This window comes from Fringilla coelebs (assembly GCF_963513975.1).
Source record: "Fringilla coelebs genome assembly, chromosome: 7".
Taxonomy (NCBI): Eukaryota; Metazoa; Chordata; class Aves; order Passeriformes; family Fringillidae; genus Fringilla; species Fringilla coelebs.
The window spans coordinates 36,008,438-36,025,239 of record NC_140035.1 but is presented as its reverse complement, the minus strand read 5'-3'; the positions used below and the strand labels follow the sequence as shown (position 1 = coordinate 36,025,239).

Genomic DNA, 16,802 nt, shown 5'->3' with positions numbered 1-16,802 from the left:
ACTGACATGGAAGGCTTTGAGGTCTTCTCCCCAAATTTTAGTTGGTTTGAACTTGTGCTGTTTGACATGGCTGTGAGCATCACCACAGCTTGGGAGAAGTTGCTGTGATTCTTTTCAGAAATGCTACTCTGCATGAAATTGTTTTCAGGGCTGAGATGATAATTGAAGTTATTCTTTGTATAACTTCCATATGTATGGTGGTTTGGTTTTTTAATATAACTTAAAACCCTACTTTAGCTTTAGTAGCAAACTGTGTTGTTATGATTAATATTTGACATTAATATTCTGGAATAATTTACAATAAATCTGCTGTTCTCTGGCAGACAAGCCTCTAAAGCCTGTTGTTTTGTATGTCTGTAGCTCCAAGTATTTCTACATACATAACAGACAGCTTTAAAAAATTAGGGGAGCAGTCAGAGCCTTTATTGAAGTCTGTATTGGGATGATTGATGTGTGCAAAGTCTACTGCCAAAGGAACCCAGAACATATAAAAATGCCTTGTGTGCTTTGGGGGGGTTTTGTGTCTGATATTGGCACTGTGTTGGATTCTACAGATGAATGTAAAATTTTCATATTTTTAATGATTAAAGGCATGGCTCCAATTCAGATTCCTTCTTTCCTCCCTTTGTCAGTCAGTAGGATGTGCATATAATGAAATACCTGTTGAGGTCACTGTGGGTAATCCTAGAAGGAGAACCCTGGGAAAGGAGAACAGCAACAAAAAATACCAGAGGGATGAGAAGAGGACGGAACACACCCTCCAGGAACAGCCAGAAGAACTAATGATGGGTTTCAGCTGTGGTTCCTGTGTCAGTGACCAAGTTCAGCTGTGCTCTGTTGGCCCTCCTGATGTTGCTCTGAGGTACAAAAAGAAGAAATTCAATCTGTTCCTCTGTCAGAAAGTTTCCACCAGTCTCCCCTCTGTATTGTAATTTATAGTTAAATGGTCTCTCTTTACAATTCCCACTCCTAACTAAGAAAAGGCAATAAATGATTAATGAGTCCCAAAATACTGAGCCTGGGAGGTAGGAGACAAAACAATGCAGGAGGTTCTGCCCCTAAAAACAGCATTTAGTTGAATCCTCAGCTTCTGCTTTGAGCTCTGAGGTGCTCCTACTTAAAAACCATCTGTCAGCACAGCACATTGCTGCCTGTTCTTCCACTTAGCCACAAGGTTGTGGGAGCCTGCTGGAATTGTATTGTGAACCTTTTCAAACCTCTTCATGTTTGTTTTTATTCCTGCTGTTAAAGTGATGCTGAATGTGGAAGCTGTTACTTTTGGACAGGCTGGTTGGTATTTAAATAAAAAACCCTGTAGGTTTTGTTTGAGTACTTCAAAAGTATTGGAGATGGGGCAGAGAGTGAGGATGCAGAACAGGAATTACTTAAAAAATAAAGCCAGATAGGATTTTTGGGTTATTTTGAGAATCTGGATGGTCTGTAGGCTTAACACAACTTCTGAACATCCCCACTCCCTGCCAGCTTTGCTTTTTGACCTAAGTGGTTGAAATGTATCTGGTGATGGTAATAATTTAATGCTCAATTACCAGGTCCTCAGTAGGAATACAGAGGAGTGTCCCTTATCCTCTAATGGTAATTTTCATCCACATCCTCAATGACTGAATAACCATGTAATTAAACATTTACATTGAAAATTCAGGGGTCCAGCTCTGTGTGGTGGAAGTAGTGTCTCCTTAGGGACACAAAAAAAGTGTGCTTTGCTTGATTTACTTGATTTGCTTGATTGCTGCTCCCTCTTGTGGGGTTCAGGCCAGTCCAAATGAGCTTGGAGTTCATTCTTGGTCTGTTTAGATGGAGGAATTAATCAGTGGTTCTCCTCTGATATACTGGGTGGGGTAGTGACCTTAAGACTTGCTCCTCTGTGTACCTCTATAAATCAGAGCATTCTTTGATATCAAAGGGACTAAATCTGTAAAAGCATTTAATTCACTTCTTAAATTTAATTTTTTTTTTTTTTCAAGAATTCATCCATTCATTGTGCTGTTAATATGTGGCAGGGTTTCCATTTCTGTCAGAGCAGAGATGAGGCAGCAGCACAGCTGTAGCAGGTCTGGTTGTGCTGGCAGCAGTGAAACCTCTGACACCTCCTCTCCCATAGTCAGAGCTGCTGCCCTTCTTAAGTGAGTTGCTCCTGAATATTGAACCCCCCCAAAAATAGCCCTACCTCCCATTTGCTCTCCTGTATCCCAAATAGATGCAAAGGCTGTAGCTGGGGAAAGTTTTTTTTTTCTTGTAATTTCTCAGTTGTTCTGCTGGCCTAAAATCTCCACATCTAATGTGTTGTGCCTGAAGATGTACAAATACTGCTTATGTTTGTTTTCCTCCAGAGAGACAGATGAGCTCTGGACATATAATCTCTGTTCTCTGGATAAGAAACTGAAGTGCTGTGGATTTCTTCACTGCTTCTAATTGATGGCAAAGACCTGTGCAGCTTCACTGACTAGTTTTTGGCGTGAAACTCTTCCAGGAACTTCCCTCTGAAGCTTAAAAGACAAATTGTCCTGACCTCTTGCAAAATGGGAAGGGGCCACATGAGTGTGACACTGAAACAAGAGCAGTTCACATGATGTAATTTCTAATATTACACCATTTCACAATAATGATAGGATTTGTCTCAGCACTGCAGTTTCCATCACTTCACTCGTGTTGAACTGTTTCTATCCAGGAACTGCAATATGGGTATTAAATCTCAGCTTTGGAGAGTGTTTATTGGATTACCTGAAACTTTTGATCTTCCTTTTACCTGGCCTTAAAAGAATAAATCAATTTTACATGTGCCTGCATGCAAAGTCTGTGCTTCTGTGGAGACCCAGTGCTGTTGTTGGACACGTAATGAATTCCCTGTAAAGGTATTTATTCTTTCTGTGATGCAGGCAAAGGTGGGATTTTGGCTGAGATTAAACTAGGAAGCGGGTGCAGTTGATTTGAGGAAAAAAACCAAACAGAACTTAGTGTTCTTTTTCTGCCTTTTCTTGAAGCTTTATATCATTTTGTGTCACAGACTGGGTAATCCCCAGAACAGCATCAGTAACCTTTACTTCAAAACCTGTGATTTTCTTTTCTTTGGCTGGTAGTGTGAGCATTATTTTAAGCAGTTGCTGGGGTTTGTATCTACATTTTAATGTGCTCTAAGTGCAGAGCTGTGTTCAGGATTTGCCACCTTTTATTCAGATGATATTTGTAGTTCACTGGGGACCAGAGGGTAATCCCCACAGATTACATTGCTTGTAGCAATCCCTCAATTTCACTTTTTATTTATACTTTAAATACTTTTACCAGTCAGCAGCAAAACCTCTGTTTCTGTCCATGCATCAAATGATGTTGGCACCCACTCAACCCCAGAATCCTCCCCACCCTGTGTTTATACTGTAAAGGAACCAGATGAGAAATTGCACTTCATTGAGGGTTCAAAATGGGGTTATTGTACTTTACTTTATGGTCAAGACAAATGTGTTTGCTCTTCAGTAACGTGCAGCAGTGGCTGAATTAATTTTGCATGTGTGCTCCTTGTTAAGAGCCTTTCTGCTGTGTGCTGGTGCCTGAGGATGAGTCCCCAGTGGGAAACACTGGTTGGAGCTTTGCTTCCAAAGAGAAGTCAAACACCAAAAGTCTGAAATACAACTCAACTCTTTTATTTGTGAGCTCTGAGTGACTTTAATTTCAGTTCTGCAATCAAACAGAAATATGGTATTGAAGTGACACTCTGCAATACAGCCATTCTACTTGGATGTTCTGAGGTTCAGTTTTATTTAAATTTTAGATGAGAACAACAGTTGCTGCAAAACACTGCTGGTGCCATGGAGAGAACTACAAGTGGTCACTGCAGAGGAGAAACTTCTCTCTTTTTATAAAGAAGTTGGGTAAAACAAGTAGAAGAAACCACTGGCTGCAGCTGCATACAAATAACTATTCCAGGAGACAACACTGGGAAGATTTTTATGCTTTTCTTGTGAAATTCCGGCCCATATTTTCTAATGCTGCCAGTGGGTTTGGGGTTTTTTTTCTCCTTCTAGTTATCATTTCTGGTTGATTGATTTATTTGTATGAGTGATCCAGCTGTTTCCAAAGTCAATTAGACTCCCCCAAAACTATTTCCATGAGTTGCCAGTCTTGATGTAAATCCATGGCTGCAGTATTATCCAGGGTGTAGAAAACACATGGATTTGTTCTCAGAAGTTACAGCTGTAGAGGAGTATCCAAATTCCTCCCTGGTGGGACCAACCACTTACTGACCAGAGAGCTATTTAGGGAGAAAATGCCAATTGAAGAAGTGACGTAAATGTGGTCAGTTGATACTAACTGAGGAGCTGCCAGCCAACATCCTATCCTGGAGTTGCTCTTTCATCCCTGTTTTGCTTTTTTGGAGTGGAAACAGCAGGAGTGATTGATTGCTAAATAGCAGTGGAAGCGGTGCACTCTATATATAGAGTGGTGCTGGAGAACGGAGCTACAATGCTTATGAAAAAAAAACCCAAACCAAAACAAAACCCCACCAACAAAAACATTTACTGAGATAATAAATGCCTCTAAACCACTGCCAAGATGGAAATGATAACAAGATACTTCGGTTTTAAGAGGTGTTTTAAGATCAATTTCTTGTGGCAGGATTTGCTTTGGTAATCCTGGTGGAGCTCATTTATTGTTTAGACTAAATATTGTTTATTTCTGTATTTTTAGCAGCAGCTCCTTGGGACTCCAGGGCAATATAATTTACGAGGTAGGATGCAAGTCCCTAATTGTGTCTTGCATTGTGGAGCTGTACAGGCTGTTCAGTGCAGAATAAACATTCTCCTCCTTTGTGGGGGGGAAAAGGTCTGTGTCAACAAGACTTTGCAGCCTCTGCTCGCATGCCTAAGTTCTATCTCCAGGATGGGTTTCCTGGCAGACACATCAGCAAATGTTTCTCCAAAGTGCACAGTGCTCATGTATAAATTCCTTCATTAGTCGTGGCTCTCATTCCCTCCTCCCCTTCCCAGTCTTGGGCTCAAAATGTTGAGCAAGAGGACCAGGAATGCTGAGCCCTTAAAACAGATAACTCACAGCAGCACCCTCAGTGTGTCAGAGCAGAGTGAATGCCTGTTCCCACTCCTGGTGCTTGGGAATGAAGGAAAACAGAAAACCAGAGCTCTGGCATTCAGAGAAACCCTAAAAACAAAATTGGAAATCACTCTTGGAATGCCCTTGCAAGAAAATCTTTCCATCATTTAATCTCCCACCAAACTTCAGTCTTGTAGGATTGCAGGGTGTGGATGACCCAGGGAAATAGGTTCAGGCTGCAGTCAGGGTGCTCATGGGAACACCACAATAGTTCTTCTGGCCAGGTTTCCACTGTAGGTATACTTTATTATCCACTTTCTATGGGAAAACTGGACACTCCTTAAAGACAACTGTCAATTCTTTTGCTCAAGTGTTTGATAACGAGATTCTTTGGTGTTTGCAGAGGATGTGATCCCTGTTCATTGAAGGTGCCATCCTAGTTCATTCTCTCTAGTGAATACAGTCAAATATTCCAGTTGAAGCCCTGATGAAGTTTAGCTGTAACTCTGACTTTCTGGATTTGATTTTTACTGTGAATTTGATTTGTCTTTTTTTTTTTTTTTTTAATGGTCTGAGTGGGTGAGCTTGGTGACTTAATTATGGCACTCCCAGAGCTTACAAATGCTGCTGGTGCTTTCCCACCTAATGTCCCTGATGGGGGTAGGATGGAGTGTAGAACCTCTGCCCTTTTTGGAATTACTGTTGGGTTTCCAATTCACAGCATTTACAGTCGTGGTGGGAATGGTCAATTCCAACTCTTTAATCTCATTAGGTTGGAAGTAGAGCCTGGGAGATGGCAAGCCTCGTGCTATGGGTACACCACCAGAAAAGCACTTTTCACCAAGTAAAAGGTTCTTGCTGGATCATTTTTGTATTTTTCTACACAGGTTTTTTACACTCGGGTTCTGTGAGATGATCCAAACCAAAACTCTTTCTTTCCCCTTTGGTTTGATCTTTTTTTTCTTCATTATTAAGCAGAGGAATGGAAAAGCTTAAGACTAGGCCAGGAATTTTTATTATGGGAGCAACTCTTGAATCTGTCACTTCTACAACAGGAAGATCACATAACTTTTCATCCACCCATATTTCCAATTTAAGAAGCTTTCATTCAACCAAATTTCAAATTTCTGAAGCTGAAGTAGTCCAACTTTAATATATTCAATGTTGGGTTTTGGGTTTTTTTAACTACTTTTACTACTACTTCTTTTTTTACTGCTTTTGTTAAAGTTGGGATTGAAGCTTTTGAGATGATGTTTCATGTTTAGGTTTAAATGTTTATTTTTTCTTATTTATGTTATAGTTTTACAGGTAGTGAGTTTTGTAGTATTTTACTAACAAGGTACAAAATGGTTAAGTATCTTTTGTTGTAAGGTTTTTTAAGGTTAAACTATCTAATTTAGAAATGACACTATTTTTACTTTTAATTTAATAACTAATTACTCAAAGCCCACAATGCGGATTTTTTTTTGTCTAATTACAAAATACTACTTAACCTCATGAAGAAGAAGGAAAACAAGAAGGATTAGTTTTTGTTTTAGTATTTCTGTTTTGTTTCATATATCTTATTACATTCTAAAACCTTATATAATATTATACATATAGACATATGTGATATTATACATATAGACATATATGTGATATACACAGAGACACATGTCCATATAGACATTATATATATTATACCTATAGACATTTATATCTGTTCTACATATAGATATATTATACACATACTATAGTATATATTTTGATTTAAACTGTATACTTGTAATAATAATAATATAAACTATATACTTGTAATTTTAGTGTTATTAATTAATTTTGGAAGTTTTTTGTTATAGTATTTTTGTGTGTGTGTGTTTGGATTTTAAGTTTAAAATTCTCAGCCTCTATGTTTCTAACAATTCAGTATCCAACTGTTGATGGCATCACTGTTTCGAAGCTGAACGACAAATGTGCCACAGGCTCCCCATGAGCCTCCCAGCTTCCCTGCTGGAGCATGACTCAGTCTGCCTTGTGCCTGACTTTCCTTCCTCCTCCTCCTCCTCCCTGCAGGCCGCCGTGCAGCCTGGCCAGAAGATAAGCTGTTGATCCTGGCAGGGGATGGTGGTGCTGAAAACCGGACATTGTTTTCCTAAGGAGCACTTGGCTGCGTCTGCTGCAGTCCACTGCCTTGGTGGTGGCTACAAGGAGGTTTTGTTCCCGTGGCCAGCTGGGCTCCAGGCGTGTCAGGATTGCCCAGCAGGCAGGGATGATGAAGTGATGAGGCACAGATGTCACTTTTCCTGTCCCTCTGAGCTCGGGTGGGTGTCACTCCAGAGGTTTTTATTGGCTTTCTTCAGTATTCGAAGAACAACACTGTCATCCTTATTTAAAAAAAACCCCAAAACAGGAATAACCAAATATTTCTTCTAATATAAGTATTTTTTAGCTTTTTTCCCACAAAATGAGACTTTCTCTCTCTGTTCCCACTGTTTGGAAAGCCAGGACTGAATAAGACACTGACAGACATTGCCGAAATTCTAAGAATCATAAAATCATTTGGGTTGGGAAAGATCAAGTCCAACCAATAATCCAACACTGGCAAATCCACCAGAAGTGATACTACTTGAAGAGAATGCAGGAAATGCACAGCAGAATTTCATTTTTATATTTAATTTTTATAATCTTTATAACTCAGAGATCATCTGAGTTATATGTGGTGGTGATGGATAGTGTTGGGAAGTGGCTGAGGGATTAATACTGAGGTGTGAGCTAAGCTGGAGCCAGAGTGCTCTAAGGTGCAGTTTTTTTTCAGTTTTTAAACCCGTCTCTAAAGGTTTTGACTACTTTATGCCTACTTGCATGCCTCTTAACTTACCCATAACATGCCTTGAAGACAAAATAAAAATCAGTTGAGTATGAGCTGTGCTGGGGGCCAGGCTTCCTTGGAATTTGAGTTATCAGTGATATTAACATGCCTGGAGGCTGACTGGGTGATCTCTCCCTCTTGCTTTTGACTCAGCTCCTCGTTGATTATGTTGTTGATTATGGGTAAAGTGCAGTTCTGGCGAGCTGATTTTTAGGATTTGGGCCAGCATTTGGGGAGGATTGCCTTATTCTGAGTGCAGGCATGCGTTTTGTGTGTGTGTGTTTGCAAAGGAGAGGCGTGTTCCCCACAGGGAGATAAGGAGTCTGTGTCATTGGAATCAGAGCTGCTGTCCTAAATGCAGTAAACTTCCTTATTACTTTCTGCTTAGACATACCCAGCTCACAGTTATCCCACCAATCTCCCCTTACCTGTTTTTCTTAAGCTCAGTTTAGCATTGTAATATGTGCAGTGCATAAATGGGGACATCCTTCCTGCTTAGATATGTCCCGGAATTAATGTCACTCTTCCACAGCATCCTATTTCACATGGGAAATGCATGGACGCAAGAACTGTGTGCTGAATAAATAAATAAATAAATAAATAAATATCAATTTTAGAAGATGCTGCTGTTTTCTGAATAGAAGAGAGCTATGATGAGATAGGCACTGCAGTTTTGGGGGGATTTGTCAGGAACTGATGGAAATTCTGAGCCTCCTTTTACATAAAATCAATTATAAAATGCTGAAGTGTGTGTTCAGAGCTCTGTATTGCTGAAAAATGGAAGTTTGCTAGCATTAAAATGACCTCTTGATCCTTCAGTTCCTACTCAGCAGGTCTGTAGTACAGCTGTTTGTTTGAATTTATCCCGGGGTATGTATGAAGTGCTTCCTCAAGTAAACTGAGGAAAACCAAACATCTTGGCTTGGAAAGTAAATAGGAAAAGGTGGTGGTGGTGAGGTAATTTATGCCTGGTTTAGGAAATACTTATATTTTCAGTGTATTTTCCAAGTGACACTGCAAAACCTGTAGAGATTTGCCAGTGAATGTAAGGGGAGGTTAATTCTTGTTAACCAAGAACCAGAACAAATTGTCTGTTTCAAGCCAAGATGAAGATATTTGTCACGCTGAGTTGTTCTGGTGCTTCAGATTTACACAGTTAACATCACTCCCCTTCTCTGTTAAAATGTCTAATTTAAGGCAATATGTATTTTTCCTGAAGAATTGACTCTAGTGCCTGGTCCTGGCTGCCTTGGGGTGAGCTGCCACAGTCCAGAAGTGCCTTCTTCAGAGCTGAGCACCAAACATTGCTGGAAGCCTCAAATCAAGCTGTTACCTGCTCCAAAAGTGAATGCTGAGCAGCCTCTGGGAATTAGGACATGACTTCTCTTGGACTTGGGGCTGTTCACAAAAGACAGACCTGCGGGAGGATGAAGTGAGTGTCTGTTAAATGAAGATTTAAATTATAGATGCTTCACAGGAACATATATAGTATTTATTAGTTTCTTTATGCACATGCTGTAGTGAATTTGAGACAGTTTAGATTTATTTTGTTAAAGTAAAGTTGGGTCATTTACCTGGTGAAGGAGTTAAAAATAACCTGTAGGCTCAACTGGTGGCTTTGGAGATTAATGAAAGATGTGACTTGGAGATCTTATTGCAGCCTTTCAGTACTTAAAGAATTGTTATAGGAATGACAAAGACTTTTGACAAAGTGTATGGGAGTGACAGGACATAGACGAATGTCTTCCCACTGCCAGAGGGCAGGGTTAGATGGGATATTGGTAAGAAATTGTTCCCTGTGAGGGTGCCGAGACCCTGGCACAGGGTGCCCAGAGAAGCTGTGGCTGTTCCTGGATCCCTGGAAGTGCCCAAGGCCAGGCTGGATGGGGTTTGGAGCAGCCAGGGATAGTGGAAAGTGTCCCTGCCTGTGGCAGGGGGTGGAACTGGATGGGCTTTAAGGTCCCTTCCAACCCACACCATTCTGTAGTTCTGTGATTCACATAAAACCAGTCTGTTTTATAATTTTAGAGCTTCACCTGACCTAAGCAGGCTTTCTCTCAGGGGCAGGGTGCAAGTTAGACCATCCTTAATCCCTCTTATTTAAAGGAAGCATGACTGGCCTTCCCAGGGACAGTGGGACATGGCTTGGGTCCAGGCACTGCCAAGTTATTGCCCCCAAATGTAAAACAGTGCCAGCGCTTCCAGATCAGCTCAAATACAGTCAGCAGCATGGCAGCGTGTGCTCTGCCAGCTGAGCAGCCAGATTCCTTGTCCTGGGCAGGCAGCTCATGGAAAAACTGAGCTCAGCCGCTGGGTGGAGGCTTCGCTGGGCTCCTGACTGGGAAGGAGGGTGCAGGCTGAGTTGCTAAGGAGCAACCTGTTTGGCTGGAAAATCCCGTGCCAGGAAGAGATGAGTCCCCGAGTGCTCTGCTGTCGCTGCTGAGGAATGGCAGTGGGTAAAATGAGCTCTTGAGGCTTCGCAGCTCTCCCGGCCCCGGGCGTTTCTCCCTGGCCTTTGGGAGGGGACGGGTGTGCGAGCTTCAGGTGAAGTCAAGGGGAATCGAGAGATGCTTTGGGTGAAATCCGGTGGAATGAACAGATGGCATTAACCTCCGTGGAGCCAGGATATCTGCTCTGACCGTGTCTCCAGTTGTTCTTGGGGTATCGTTCTGTTTAGAGCCACTTAAAACCACTTGTGCCCTCTAATCCTTCTGTGCCTTCGGCTCATCCACCTCATCACCAGAGACCTTTTGAAATGCAGGGTGTCCTTCTTTTTTGGCCAGCCACTGTTCCCGATTGCTCTTCTGCGGTACTGTCAGACTTCAATTACACGTGTTGGGGTTTGAAATTTTTTTTCCATTACTCCATAGCGTGTAATGCCAGTTCTGAAAGAATAAAACCAACACCAGCCCATCCAGCGTGGACGGCTCGTTTTAAGCTCGGCTCTACACAACGCAATCCGCAGCACCGATATAATTGCAGCAATTAGCAGCGGTGGGGCGGTTTGTTTCTGCCATGCAGAGGCCGCCTGGCGTGAACAGGAATATACATTTATAAGCATCTGCCCCGATGGATGTGCAGCCCGGAGGGAGGGCGGGCGTGCGCCGAGCCGTTGGGATGTTCTGTTTATCCTCCTCGGGGACACAAAGGAGGCGAGGAGGCGCTTTCCGTGCAGGTTTCGGAGCGATGCCCGGCAGGTGTGTCTGTATATGTGTGTGTGTGTGCGTGTGCGCTCCCCCGGCTTTCCCCCGGTGCTGCCCCGGCCGCCGAGCGCAGCGCCCGCTCCCCGCCCGCTCCCCGCTCCGCCCCCGGCCGTCCGGGCGCGTCCGGGCGGGCCCCGCCGGGGACAGACGGCGGCAGCGGGAGCCATGGACGCGGCTGCTGACTGCCTCAGCCCGGCTGCCCAGCAGCAGGTAAGGCCGGGGGGCTCGGGCAGCGCGGCCGGGACAGCCCCGCGGGGTGCCCGGGAGCGGGCGGCGCCCAGCCCGGGGGTTTGTCCCGGGCTCGCTTTGCACAATCGCTGGGCAGAACGTGAGCTGTGAGCTGCTCCGGGAGCCGTCGTGCCAGCGGAACCTGTGAAAGATTGCTGAGTAAAGTGTCGCAGCAGCCCCGTGGGACCGTCAGGTGGCCGCGGGCGGGTCGGGCATCCTTCGACACGAGCTGTCACTCGGGCTCACCGCTGTCACTGCGAGGTGGACAGGAGCTGTCAGACCAGCCCAGGATGGGCTGTCGGGGTATTAGAAGGGAATCCCTATGGATACGTGTAGGCTAAGGTTCATCAGCCTGCTGCCTCTGAATAGTAATTTGCATTTAAGAGAAAGGTGAGGAGTAAAGCAGGATGTGGACTGACCGAGCCCTACGTGATTCACTGGTTCATTACCATATGAGTAAGTGGTGCAAAGTGTTGTATGTATTTGTAACTCATATGCAAAAAAATGTCAGATAAATATGCTGGTTTGACCTCTTAAACACAGGAGTCGTTATAGTCCCTCTTGTTTCGATGCTAAATAGCCATCACTCACCTGCTGAGCTCCTGGAACTCCTGGGTTAGGTCACATGTTGCTGAAATGGAGACGGGAAAAACATTGCCATGGGTTAGCACTGGTTCTACCCAGTAGCTATGTTGGTCAGCTGCGTTACAGGAATATTGCAAATCAGGTGTTGCATGTCCAAACAGACTTTAAATTATGTAGGAGGGCAAGAAACCTTATCAGATTTTTGACCGATGGAGTGTGACTTGGCTAAACAGAATGAACAGTCCTATAATATTTGAGGAAGAGGATACAGAATACTGCAATGGGACAGCATCCATTCATGAAAAATTATGTTGGCCCCAAAAATGACTGGCTGGCTGTGTCTTAAGCATGTTGGCAAGAGGTTTAAATCAGCCTGAGAATAGTTATTGCAGCAATGCACAGCAGTGGTTGCTTACAGGGAGCAGGTGTAATTTAGTCAGGCAGACTTGTGTTTTAAGGTTTCTCTGGCAGTGGGATCAGAGAGCTTTTCTGGGTCTGGTTTGGTGCTGGCAAGCTAACACTTCAATCCTCCACGACAAATATGACACTGGCTTTGATTACTAGTCTTAGAAGCAGGTAATTTGGAGCGCACTGGAATTGAGGGGTGCTTTGTATAGCTGGAAAACTCTTACACATGTAACTATGTGGCAATTCAACATAGTCATTTTTCACCGCTCAGAAAAGCAGCATAACTTCCTGTCTTTGTTGGCTGTGTCTTGGGGCTGCCAGGCGAACAATGAAGCCCTGGCTGTTTCAGGAGGGAAAGGCTCTGAGAATGCACACCTTCAGGATGTGTGTGTGTATGTGTGTGTGTCTCTTTGGCCTCTACCTTAGCAGCTCACCTCAATAATTCTCTCATCGTACTATGATGACAGCGCAGCTTCCCCGGCACACACGCGGGGCCAGGAAGCCGTGGCTTCCGTCACCATTGTGCTCCATCCCCCGGCCATAGCCAGGCCTGTTCCCCACCAGTGGTGTTTAAAAAGGGGCTCTGTAGGGTAGGGGTCTCTCCACAGCAGCTGCACATCCCGTGCTCCCACTTCTGCAGGCAGCAGAAGATGCTTCTCACCTTTTCCAGCTGACACCCAATACCTGCTTTGGGTTTTTTTTCCAGAGGTAGTTGTGCTCCTGTTACAACCTGCTTAGTTCTTCCCTCTTCAGATCTAAACATACTGAAATCCTTAAGCCAGGGTAAAGATTGGCTGCTGCACAGGGCTGGGTTTTTATTTTCAGGCTGCGTGACCCTTAAGCTAGAGTGTCAAGGGCTGAGCAAGTAGCCCAGCAAAAGCAAGAAGCATTTTGGAGTTCAACAGTGCATTTCTTTCAGGGGTTGGTGACTGTAAATCATTCTGAGCAACTGCAATAAAGACCCAAGAATTCAGTGTGTATATTTGTAGTATTTGAGTGAGTCCCATAAATTAAGGCAATGATTTTTCAGCTGGTGCCCTGTTCTGTGTTCATCTCAGCAGTCTGGTTGCCATCTCCTCTCGTTTTGCCCATGGGGCCTTACAGAAGCCTCTGATGAGGTTTGGGTTTTTTTGGTATGACATGCTCAGTAGGGCTGAAGCTGCCAGTTCTCCTTGTCAGATGAGCACTATTTCATAAAAGGGAAGTTGCAAAAGCTTTGTAATGAGTGCAATTAGGCTTCATATTTTTATTCTTCTGTTTTTGACAGTGATCTGTCATTTTTGATTGAGGCCTGTATTGCTTGCTGAGTCACTGATGAATTTTAAATGATTTTAAGAACTCAAGGGGACTTCTTCAGTCTTAGTGATTTCTAATTTCTTTTTTTTAAATCTTTCATTCCTTGAATAGTTATTTATGCCTTAGGCAGCCTAAAGAACAGCTTTTTAGTAAGCTGAAGTATGTGAATTTTTGGCTGGTTTTCTAATGTTTAGCAGTGTCTCTTGCAGGCTGCAGTGTGTCTCTGCTACTGCCCTTAGAGGTGACTCTGCTCTGTCAAGTGCTTGGGCTGGACAAAGACCAAAGTCAGCCAGGCAAAGCCTGTTTTGGTTTAGTCAGCACAGAGAGAGAAATGTAAAGCTAGCGTTGCTGCTTGCAGGCTGCGCAAGAAATCAAGGTATTTATAGCACAGAGCAGAGTCCAGGAGGCTCAGAGAGTGTGGTCTGACAAACCCCGATGCGTTCCGTCACGCCCGTGCTGCTGGGGACGAGGCCCACAATAAATCTGACACTCCTCTGTGTGTGTCTGAAAGTCTGGCCTGTGTTCTTATTCTTACATGTCCTAAAGGTTCACAGCTTGAACTGCTGGGGCTGTTGTGGGTGTCCGTGCCCTGTGCCATTCTGGAGGGCACCCACTGTACCTGAGCTGGGCTTTGGCACAGGAAATCCTGTGTGCAGCAGGCTCCCACCCTCACTGCAGGGTTTGTTAGGCTTGCTACCAGACTTTGGTTTGGCTTTGATAACTTCTTACCCAGTGAGATGTGGACTCCTCCCTGTCCTGATGGATTTACTTCCTCTGAGCTCACAGGCGACACCAGCTTCATCGCCAATGCCACCTACAGAGTATTAAAAAAAAATTCATTCTGAATTGAGTAATTCCATCCACCAAAGCATGCTAGAAATGGGATTATGAAGGCCACAGGCTGACCATTTGATGGCTGGCCTGACTGTAGCATGATGTATTTCTGTTGAGCTGGAGAGTACCCTCCAAAGACTCGTGGGTAGCCTCACATACTGATGCCTTTTTTTTTCTCCTCTTTGCATATTTCCTGTCCCCCCTTCTCTCATTTTGCTGTGGGCTCAAAAACCCTTTAGGGAAGGATGGCCTGTTTCTTACAAACCCTCCTTTGTCCAGCACAAATGAGCTGGTGTTTGGTCAGGAACCATGGTGAAAATAACTGTGTAATCATCTAAATGGCACCCAGACATCCTTGAGAACGTGCTTGAAAATATTCCTTAGAGCTTGATGCAGCCTTCAAGGTACAGCAGCCTTCTGACAGAGAAGTTGGGGTTACTAAGGAGCCAAGAGCATGATTTGGTGGGGACTTATTCCTTTACTCCATGAGGATGGTCAGGCAGTGGAACAGGAGCCTGGAGAGGCTGCAGAGCCTCAAACTCAGAGGTTTTCAAGAGCCATCTGGACCAAGCCCTAAGCAGTGTGATCTGAATGTGATGCTGACCCTGCTTTGAGCAGGAGGGTGGACAGGACCTCCTGAGGTCCCTTCCAGCCCAAACAATTCTGTAATTATTTGTTTCGATGTGATGAAAATGAGTTCTTTAAAATATGAGTGCTCAGGATGGAAGAAAACTTGATGCCTTCTTACAAAGGTACCAGTCTCTGATAACCACATGTTTTTAGCTTAAAGTTCAAGAAGCCAGGATACTGTTTCTGTTGTTTTTTATTCAAAGATACTTAAGGCTGATGTGGTAATGGAAAGAAAAAGTTCATAAATAAACAATATGCTTGTTCCAAGATGTAAGCCATTGTTAGTCAAAGCTGCTGAGTGAAAATGTGTTTTTATTCTTACAAGGTTTGCAGGTTGGCTTTAAATGGGCAGCTGGAGGGTTGCAAAGATGAAATAGAAAAAAGTAGAGATGCACCATGGATTGGCACTAAAAGCAGAATTATATCCTGAGAAATGACGCACAAAATGTGTGGTTTTGCACAAGGTAAAATTCATTTCACTTCCTGCAGTTGGTATCTGTAATTTAGAAACTGGCAAGCCTCATTCTCAGGAAGGCCTGAAAAACCTGGCTAAATTGTAAATTTTTTTCCCTATTTTTCAAGTTCCTTCACTTCATATTATATTGTGCTTACTGCTGGGAGAATATATAATTCTTCAACATAGCTAGCAGGTGTGTAAATCCTTTGGCCCTTATCATACAAGGTAAACAAGGGGAAATATGTATCATTTGAATTATATCTGAATTTTCCATAGGCACCTAGTTCTGATGTGAAAGCTCAGCTGGTTATTGAAATTCATGAGGATGACAACTACAATTATGTTAACATCCAAATAATCTTGTTTCTGCTTTTTTCTGTCAGGAGGGAAGTTGGGGATACACAGCTTGTATTGTTTGGTGTGTTTTGCTTATGGAGACTTTAGGGCCCTTTGTTTTCCATAGGGAAAAACCAGTTTGTGCTGGTGTTATTCCTTACCTCTATCAGGTGGGGTTTGCCAGTGTTTATTTTTAAATAAATGGGAGGGATCACATCAAGTCAATACCAGGCTTGTTTCTAGAGCTGTGATTTCGTGCCTTCAGCACACATTTCAGGGCATGTTTGGATAGTGGGTGCCATCAGCAGTTCCAAACACTGCAGGTGGGTCACAGCACTGCCTGCCAGGGATTCCACCCAGGCTTTGCCCAGCATCAGCAGGGCTGGGGCTTTCTTTTCCTGGACAGACTGCTTCAGGTTGGGAGGTGGTGTTGAAAACACGTCTGGGGATTCATGCCTGCACCCAGAGCCTGCTGTCACCTGGCTCTGTAAGTAACAGGTTATGGGAGGGGATGGTTTAGGTGCAGGTGTGGAAAGTCTGCTCCTGCTACGAGTTTCTGCCCATGGCAGAGCCACTTACCTCAAAATTCAGGCAAAGAACTCGAGGGAGAGCAGCTCTGTGCAAAACCAGCCCTGTGCTCTTTCTGCCTTGGGCTTTTTTTTTAATTCTCTGAGAAGGCTTGTTTCCTTTTCACAAGCAATTTTTCAGACTTCACAGGATAACAGGACATTTGGGGTTGGACAGGACCTCTGGAGTCCCAGTCAGGACTCCCAGACCCAGGAGTCCCCTGGGTCACCTAGAGCAGGTGGCACTGAAACATGTCCAGGTGGGTTTGGGGTGCCTCCAGAGAGGGAGACTCCACAGCCTCCCTGGGCAGCTGTTCCAGTGCTCTGCCATCCTCAGTGAACAGAAGTTCTCT

At 43.9% G+C, this 16,802-nt stretch overlaps 1 protein-coding gene across 12 annotated transcripts in view; it reads left to right on the top strand.

The window, feature by feature from the left end:
* LRRFIP1 (LRR binding FLII interacting protein 1) overlaps nucleotides 1–16,802 on the top strand; it is a 104,068-nt gene that overhangs the window by 26,598 nt on the left and 60,668 nt on the right. For 2 of the 12 annotated variants that reach the window (XM_084209718.1, XM_084209711.1), the window contains exon 1: nucleotides 11,237–11,319. The exons of the other annotated variants lie outside the window; for them this stretch is intronic. In XM_084209718.1, coding sequence (XP_084065844.1) covers nucleotides 11,275–11,319 — 45 coding nt within the window. In that variant the 5' untranslated portion in view covers nucleotides 11,237–11,274. Of the gene's footprint in view, nucleotides 1–11,236; nucleotides 11,320–16,802 lie in introns of those variants that run through there. 12 annotated transcript variants of the gene reach the window in all.